General features: G+C 43.5%; 1 protein-coding gene across 3 annotated transcripts; it reads left to right on the top strand.

Moving 5' to 3' along the window:
* Positions 1-479: 479 nt before the first annotated feature.
* On the top strand, positions 480-8,212 carry LOC108433254 (methylosome subunit pICln-like). 3 transcript variants are annotated; one of them, XM_017707700.2, is made up of 7 exons: positions 769-887; positions 1,626-1,762; positions 2,973-3,113; positions 4,475-4,579; positions 4,687-4,860; positions 6,642-6,711; positions 7,867-8,212. In XM_017707700.2, coding segments are annotated over exons 1-7 (747 nt in total). In that variant the 3' UTR covers positions 7,868-8,212. The 3 variants fall into 3 exon arrangements, with proteins under 3 accessions (XP_017563188.1, XP_017563190.1, XP_017563189.1); XM_017707699.2 differs by lacking the exon at positions 7,867-8,212 and having other exon boundaries at positions 480-887; positions 6,642-6,715; XM_017707701.2 differs by lacking the exon at positions 7,867-8,212 and having other exon boundaries at positions 482-887; positions 2,976-3,113; positions 6,642-6,715.
* The last annotated feature ends 659 nt before the right edge of the window (positions 8,213-8,871 follow it).

Genomic DNA, 8,871 nt, shown 5'->3' with positions numbered 1-8,871 from the left:
TACAAAATGTAAAGTAGAAAATAAATTTTCTTCGGGGACTATTTTGCCTCACGACCGCCCTGCGTGCACCGCACAACCATGAATAGATTAAAAGAAATAAATGGCTAAGATTGCATTTATCACAAAACTATCATAAAGCGATGTGTCAGACATCAGGCAGCGCATATCTAACCATTTCATGTAATAACTCTCTGTGACGGAGCTTTTAGAGGTGGACGTCTGGTTCCTATCACCACCACTGTGAACAATTCCGACTGCCTACGTTTCTGTACTGCACGTTTCACACCAACCCCCCTGAATTACTTCACATCTTAACCATTTGATTATGTGGAACTTTTGAAAAATTGGTGGAGTTCCCCTTTAAACCCTCCAGACGTCTGGTTCCATTCACCACCACTGTAAACCGTTATGAATGACTTTGTTTACACCTCAAATCAGCGAAAGTGCCCTTTAAGAACAGGGAGGACACATTTGCTGCCTGAAAATGACCACAAAGGACTGAAGTCTGTCCTCAAAGTAGGCCGCTTCGGTGGTCTGTTGAGCTGCCCCGCCCCCCGAAACGCCACGAGAGCTCACGCTGTAGACATCTTCCTCATCCTCATCCTCGGCTTCACGAACTTCAACAATGGTCCAACTTTAAACCGCCTAAAACTCCATTTGCGTGTTTTCGGACAGAAGCCCGCTGTCTGTCCACCACACGGCAACCCGGCGGAGCTTTTCCAGCTTTTCTAGCTTTTCGGGGAGAATTTGACGCTCGTAGTTTGAAGGATGGTGGTGCTGCACAACGTGTCGCCCCCGAGCGAAGGAGTGAGACACGAACAGGCTGATATCACCGCGGTTCTGGACGGGAAAGGTCTCGGTTCTGGAACTCTTTGTGTAGCAGAGTCGTAAGTACAGCAGGGCTGAATGTGGGCAAATGGGCTGAGCACCAGCTTTAAGGGAAACTCCACCAATTTTCCCAGAAACTTTTCCATACATCAGGGGCTAAGATGTAAACAAAGTGGTTTGGTGTGAAACGCTCAGTCATTGAGGAACTTCCTTCACAGTGGCGGTGATGGGAACCAGACGTCCGCCTCTAAACATTTCCCTCACAAAACGTTACCACGTGAAATGGTTGGATATGCGCTGCCTGATGTCTGACACACTGTTTAATGATAGTTTTGTCTTAGAGGTTTGGCTTGAAATATATTTAAATTAATTTCTTTGAGCTCAATCCTGGCGGAGGGGTACGTGGAGACAAAATAGTCCCTAAAGAAACCTTATTTTTTTCAGATTTGCCCCCTATTTTACCATCTACAACATCGCATATAACACTCAGAAGACACCTGCAGGTTCACTGGTGGTTTTGGATGGTAAATAAGTAAATAAAAAGGCTATATTTGGGTTGTAGATGGTTCCTATCACCACCACTGTAAAGAAACCAAGTCTAAGTTTCTCACCAATGAGCCATTTCACACCAGACCACTCTGAATTACTGTTTACATCTCAGCCATTTCATTTTTTGAATTTTTTGAAAAATCAATGGGATTCACTGTTAAACTGTGCAGCGTCCAGCTCTGCAGTTGTGTTGCTGTATCTGGGTTGCCAGGTTTCCATTTGTGCAACATTTTCTTCCCTTGTGGCAGCCGTGTGTCTTGGTTTGATGGGTCCGGAGTAGGATTTTCTTTGGATTATCCATCCATCAGTCTCCACGCCATCTCCCGCGACCTGAGCACCTACCCCGAGGAACACCTGTACGTCATGGTCAATTCTAAGCATAAAGGTACGGCGCGCAGGTTATGTGGAGTGTGAACATGTATTACATGGAGGAATAAAAGATAGACTTTGCCTGTAACTTGTGTGTAAAGAGGGAAAATTGCTTTACTGAAGTGCTTTCCTTCTATTTTTGGCAACCTTATCTATTCACACGCTCTTCTTAAAGGGCAGCTCCACCTGTGTTTCAAATTTCTATGCGTTATTAAATCATTTAGATGTCAGCCAGGTCTTTCGGAGCGGTTTGATGTGCAGTGCTCTGCTCTAGTGAAATTTACCGATCTGGGATTGTGCTGATAGGAACCAGACATCTGAAAGATTTATCTCCTCACAGACAGTTTTTCACATGAAATGTGTTGCCTGATGCATAAAACATCTTTTCCCGATAGTTTTAAGATAAAGTTTTGCTATAAAATATATATTATTTTCACATCAACACCACTGTAAAGAAATCGGACATGGTTTCTCTGCAGTGAACCGCTTAAGATCTAAACACACTCACTGACTTTGATCTCCGAGACTAAATTATGCAAAAGTTAAAAAAATGAGTGGAATCCCCCCTTTAATTTTGAAACGAGAGCATGAAAGGATAATAGGTTGGCGTCCTTTCAGAAACACACTGCCAGGCTTGGTGTGCGGTATTGTTGAAGGCAGCTTTCCTTCCCCACGCTTCACTCTTTAATCTGACAGATTTAGTAGAAGATTTCGGCCTTTCCTGTGTTCTAATAGACAAAGCCAGCTGTCGCGTGGGAAAACAGTGTTTTGTGCCCAGATGCTTGTCTTGCCTCTCTTTTGGGGAGTGGCATTTGAAAAGCCTAGCCTTTCTTAAGTAGGCCGTGCTTTGGCAACAGACCGTTTGGCATGGTTCACCCACCTCAAAGGCGACAGGGATCTAAGCATTTCCTTTCCATTGAGTTGGAGTGCTTTGGTGTTCCTGAGAAAATGTAGAGCTAAAAAGAACTTTTTCCTTTATTCCCCTCTGAGAGTAAAATGTTATGAGTTGGTTGGTAATATCTAGGATTATGCCTAGTTATTGAATGAAAGGGTTTGAAGTAGAAGGTCTCATTTACCGAGAGGTTTAGTCAAAGGCTGGGTTTAATCTCTGTCCAGGCGTTTGAGCTCTAGAAATCTAATCCATGGAGTATCCATCCTTCGCTGTGTGTCAAATGTTAATGAAAGGTAGAGGTTTATGAGCATGACTTGATCTGTTTTGTTTTAAGAAGATTCCAGGAATGAGGGGCAAAAGGTCGAGGATGACGACAGCAGTAGTAGTGATGATGATGATGATGATGACGACGACGATGACGAATCCGTGGGCCTTGTCTCAGAGATCCGATTTGTTCCAAATGATAAAGGCTCTTGTGAGTGTTCTGTCGACTTCACATCAAGTACTTTTTTTACAAACCTTAGTTCTAAAAACGTATGTGGAGAAACTGAAAACAGTACAACACACAATGTTTGACGTTTCACCTTATGAACTTTCTGTTTTTGGGTAAATACGTGCTTATTCTGAACGTGATGCCTGCAGATGTTCCAAAAAGTTTGGATAGGTTGTTGACCGTTGTGTTACATCACCTCCCTTTTATCAGCTAATATGAATCGTTTGGGTACTGAGGACACAAACTAATCCAGCTTTGAAAGTAGAATTTAATACAAGTCTTCAGCTGTGAAACCGTGCAGGGCCTTCTTTGCTGTATTTTTGGGGTTTGTAGTGCACCACCTTTTCAATGGGAGACAAGCAGGCCAGTCTAGCACGTGTACTCTGATTTCGCAGCCATGTTGTTGCATAATTTGGCTTGTCGTTGTCCTGTTGGAATAAGGATGGACGTTCCTGTAGAAGCAAATGTTGCACCAAAATGTGTATGTATATATTTCAGTGTTAATAGTGGGGAAGTTACCCATGCCACTGGCACTAATGCACCCCCACACACTGGCCTTTGAACTTTACACAGGTAACAATCTGGATGGTCCTTTTTTGTTGTCAGTTATTTCCGTAAACAATCTGAAATGTTGACCCATCACACCACAATACTTCCATTCCAGATGAGCTTCGGCCCAGAGAAGTCGGCGGTGTTTCTGGATTGTTTCTATGACTTCCACCCATAGTCAAGTCTTGCATTTTTGGATGCAGTGTATATTGACAGTGAAAGTTCGTGAAAGTTCCTGAGCCCATGTAATAATATCCGTCCCAGAAGCATGTCAGTTTTTAATGTGGTACCGTCCAAAGAGTCAAAGGTCTTGGGGATTCAGTTGTGGTCTTCAGCCTTGCCCTATATGCACAGAGATTTGTGTGGGTTCTCTGAATCTTTTTCTGATATTATGCCTTGTTGGTGAAATATCTAAAATTTGGAGAAATGCTCTTCAGTTGGACTATTTGATGATGTGTTTTCTGGCAAAGTGGTGTATCTCAACCCATCCTTGCTCATAAAGGACTCTTCCTTTCCTGAATGCTCCTTTCATATCCAAGCATGATTGCCTTACCTAAGATGTTTTTGAACATTTCACAGTTCAAAGTCTAAAATTCATAGTCTAAAATGACCCCTGCCCCAACTTTGTAGGCATCCGTTTCAGAATGAGCAGATATTTAAATATCAAAATTTATTTAAAGGTCACTGTTTTTATTGGCATTTCTCATACCGTACCAACTTTTTAAGAAACTGAAGTTTGTAAGATGCTGTAAATGAAAGGTCTGAAATGTGCTTGGTTTTTATCTGCGCTGCAGTGGAGACGATGTTTACAGCCATGTCTGAATGTCAAGCTCTTCATCCTGATCCCGATGACTCCGACTCTGATTTTGACGGGGATGAGTATGATGTGGAGGAGGCAGGTAAGGCTTTGAGTGATGAGTGTAAAGATGCTCATCTTTCAGTGACCAATGAGGGAAAAACCTAACATAAATGTGTCCGATCTTGCTGTCACGCTTCTGGCCCATAGAGCAAGGCCAGATCGATCTGCCCACGTATTACTCCTTTGAGGAGGGCATGTCCCAGCTGACCGTGGAGGGCCAAGCTACACTGGAGAGGCTGGAGGGGATGCTGGCTCAGTCCGCAGGCCCTCAGCACTGCATGGCTGGAGTCAGGACCGAGGACACGGCAGCTGCAATAAATGGTAAGAAGTGTTCAGTATGTGTTTACAGAAGGGAGCCATGCACGTTTGTGTAATTGATGTTTCCGTCTGATCGGGCAGATCACATGGCAGCGTCAGTGTTCTTACACCCGCCCAGCGATTAGTCTCAGATTTGGTGTGTGTCATACTATTTAGCTGAGTGTTGGCCATATTTGGATTCTTAGAGTCTTTGGCTTCAGTTGCATTGCTGTCAAGATATTTTGTTTTTTATTGTTTAGTGTTGTGCAAAAGTCAGAGACCCCCATTCATATATTTCATATCCATATCTGTCATATCTGTCACCTCACAGCAAGGAGGGCCTGGGTTTGATTCCCCGGCTGGGCGACTAGGTTCCTCTCTGTGTGGAGTTCGCATGTTCTCCCTGTGTCGGCGTGGGTTTCCTCCCATAGTCCGAAAACGTGTGGTTAGGCCAATTGGAGATGCTACACTGGTGTCAGAGTGTGTGTGATTGTGTGTATGTCTGTCTGCCCTGCATTGCACTGGCAACCTCTCCAGGGTGTTTCCTGCCTTCCGCCCGATGACCGCTGGTATAGGCTCCAGCACCCGCCCGCTGCCCTGAGGAGGAAGCAGCTTAGAAAGTGTGTGTGTGTGTGTGTGTGTGTGTGTGTGTGTGTGTGTGTACAAAAGCCCCTACAGCTCATTTTTTCAGTATTTAGTGTGTCCACGCTTTATCTTTATTACACCTTCCATTTTTTAGGAGACGTGCTTTCAGTTCTTCAAAGAAATCTGCAGGGATATTGTTCCACGCCGTAGTCTTAGTGGTTAGGCCTGTCACAATTATTAAATTTTAGCTCACAAGAAATTGCCATATAAATAATTTCAATTAACAATTTGGCTTTTGTTATTCATTGTATTCAGCTATTTAAATATGCATATAAAGTGACTAAACTGGCTGATGATCTATCTTTTTTTTCTTAGCTGTCAATATTTAGAAGCTTCCAACTGACGACAGAAACGGCTCGGGCTCAAATAAACAAACATTGCCCACAGCTGCCCTCTAAAGGCTTTACGAAAGCAAGTCTGAAGTTAAAACCTCTGTTGTTTTCATAAAAGACCTGACATGTTTCAGTTAATGCTTTTTCTGCCTTCTTTAATTTACATGCATTTGCCTCCAACCAACCAATGGAAATGCACCCAACTAACATTGTTTGTTGTGACGTAAACATACGACTGGGAAAGATAACAGTTGTTAGGTGGTCAGTCCAATGTTCTGAGAACTTCAGCAGCCTCTTTGTTTGGTGTGTCTCTCCTTTTCTCAGTTAGAGCTTCTTGAACACGTCCTTTCAGACCCGTAGCGGTGAGTGGTCTTCTCACAGTGGAAGGATGGACAGAAACACCTGTGGATGTTTTCAGATCTGAAGCAGCTTGATTTTTCTCCTCTGTCTCACAGATGAAAGCTTGAAGTGCTGTTTATCTGAAGGGGGCAGTTTTGGTGTCTACCAGGTGTTTCAGGTGGTTGTTAGGAGTCCCGTTTTGTCTGTAGCTTTTGAGTACAATATTTTGACCCTCCAGTGTTAGACACTTATTTTCCCTCGACTTTCTCCTTACTTATTATCTTGTATCTGATCTCCTAACAATTGAAACGTGTGCTTAAAGGCCATTTTAACTGGAATGTATGAGATGAATGAAGCAGGGTCTCTGACTTTTGCACAGTAATAAAGATTGCTGAATGTGATCATCTGTACCACAGTATTATTGAAAATTGTTTAAAGTCCTTCTTTTCCATTTTATTCATGAGCCTCTTTAACATTTTCCTTTCACAGATGAGTTGAAGACCAATTCAGAGGCTCTTGGAATTTCTGGGCAATTTGATGATGCTGATGTTGACCATTGGTAAGCTTTAGCATTTGTCTGGAGTGTCTTGTGCACACCATTTAATTGGACTGCGGTTAAGACTGAGGTTAAAGTGAAGAACCACATTTTTAATTTGGGGATATTTATTTATGTAAATATTGAGCAAGTTCTCCCATTTCAAGGGACCAAAAGTAACTGGACAGTTTTTTTTTTTTTGTTTGTTACTCCTGATTGATTTGGAATCTGAGTGATTATTCATTGTTTGGTTTACAGTTAATTCAACCAGTGTTACAACAGAACAAGGAAAGAAAACAAAAATGAAAAATAAGAAATATTTTTTTATAGAGCTTTAAGAGTGGATGAAGCTGAGATTGGCTTCTTATCCGGCAGCTTCAAATTTTCTGTTTCACCTTCAAAGGTGCTGCAGTTGCCTTCTGGCACATGAACAACTTCTGTCTGGTTTAAGGGGGAACGAAAAAGATATAGAAGCCAACATCGGCTTCTGGTTAATGGTCGATTTTATACATGGTAGGTGTAAAGTCAGAGACGACAGCTCATCTGCTGCTGCACAGTTTGTGTTGGTCATCCTCAAGTCCTTCATCAGTGGTCACAGGACGCTGTTGGCTGGATATTTTTGGTTGGTGGACTATTCTCAGTCCAGCAGTGATACTGAGGTGTGCAGCACTGCTGTGTCTGATCCACTTATACCAGCACAACACACCGCCACCACATCAGTGTCACTGCTGAGAATGATCCACCACCCAAATATTACCTGCTCTGTAATGGTTCTGTGGGGGTCCTGTTTGGGTCCTGACCACTGAAGACCAGGGTGAAACGTGGCTAAGTATGCAGAGAAACAGGTGGCCGGTCGGTGTGTGTATAAGTCTATTAACCCTTTAATTTTCGTAATGGTCCCCGGGGGTGGGGGGTGGGGTGGGGGGGGGGGTATAAGAAAGGATGTGATTCCTACATGATTTCTGCTCAAATTTAAGTTCATATCTTACACTTTACCCTCATTCACTCTCATTCCGAATCCAGTGGGCCAGAGTGGAGAGCCCAAACGACAAAAATTCACCGTTTCCTTACCAAATTGTACAATTATGGTCATTCCGAATGAGCATGCCGTCAGCGATGCCACAGCCTTCATGAGGCCAGTTTCTAATCAGCTGTGGGGGCTCTGTCCCTCTTCTACAGATGGAACAGAGAGCCCCTTGTTTTCTCTCGCCAGAAACACTTGAAAAGGAGCTGGAACGGGGTAGCGGGGGACATGCTGAATTTTAACAGAAGCCAAAGCACTGGGTCCTGTGAATGTCACTAGACTAAACTGTTGCACACTTGATGGCTAACCGCCGCCCCCCCATTCCCTATCCCCCCCCCCATCCCCTATCCCCCCCTCACCCCATGCCCCCCGGCAGAAGTGATGAGGCGGTCATATTGTGATTTATATGTAACTTTTGTATTGACTTCTTTTCTACTGACAAAGATCAGTTCTGACTAATTTGTGCGTTTTGATAATGTAATAAATAAAATGTATATATGTGCTGCTTCTGTTATTTGGGAGAGGGAATATCTTTTTTGGGCTTGTCTGTGTGTTTTTTGAATAGCGTTGGTGGTGCTGGTGCCAGTGTCACACAGAGAAGTGTCCTAGTTTTTACCCAGTCCGTGTTGTGCCAGTGATCAGGTACTGTCATGCCCTCTTCCGGACAGCTGAACTCATCAGCCCCCCCCCCCCCCCCCCCCCCCTAGCCAGCGCTGGAAAAGAAGCCCTGCTTTGTCTCTTGCTGCTTCCTGTTGGTATTGTGGGGAGGATGGGGGCTGTCATTTCACAGGAGATTGAGGTAGAGATAACTAGGCTGCGTCCCAATTGTGTACTACACACTAATCCTATACAGTATAGACTGTGTAGTGATCTTAATAGTATGAGCTCGACTGGTTAGTACACAAAATATTAACATACTACGCCATTCTTACTAAAAGGTAATCGTGACCTGTTGCTATGACAACGCGCATCATAGCAAGCTAGACTTTGAAGGCTAGCTAACGAATGTGCGTTCACAAATTTCTTACAGAAAGGCTTACAAAAGAAAACATTAGTAAGTAAAACACATTCGGTTTTTTTACAGACTATTTTACAAATTTGGGATGAACTACATTTAAACACCGTTTCTGGTCCCGCTACCACCGCAGCTGCTCTCGCGT

Source organism: Pygocentrus nattereri, chromosome 18 (assembly GCF_015220715.1).
Source record: "Pygocentrus nattereri isolate fPygNat1 chromosome 18, fPygNat1.pri, whole genome shotgun sequence".
Taxonomy (NCBI): Eukaryota; Metazoa; Chordata; class Actinopteri; order Characiformes; family Serrasalmidae; genus Pygocentrus; species Pygocentrus nattereri.
This window is presented reverse-complemented; position numbering and strand designations above follow the sequence as displayed.

Excerpts from the sequence above, each read along its gene's own strand:
- LOC108433254 (XM_017707699.2), top strand. The coding sequence starts at position 769 with ATGGTGGTGCTGCACAACGTGTCGCCCCCGAGCGAAGGAGTGAGACAC. Across the intron at positions 1,763-2,972 it reads GGTCAATTCTAAGCATAAAG|AAGATTCCAGGAATGAGGGG; the intron begins GTACGGCGCGCA and ends TTTTGTTTTAAG. Across the intron at positions 3,114-4,474 it reads TCCAAATGATAAAGGCTCTT|TGGAGACGATGTTTACAGCC; the intron begins GTGAGTGTTCTG and ends TCTGCGCTGCAG.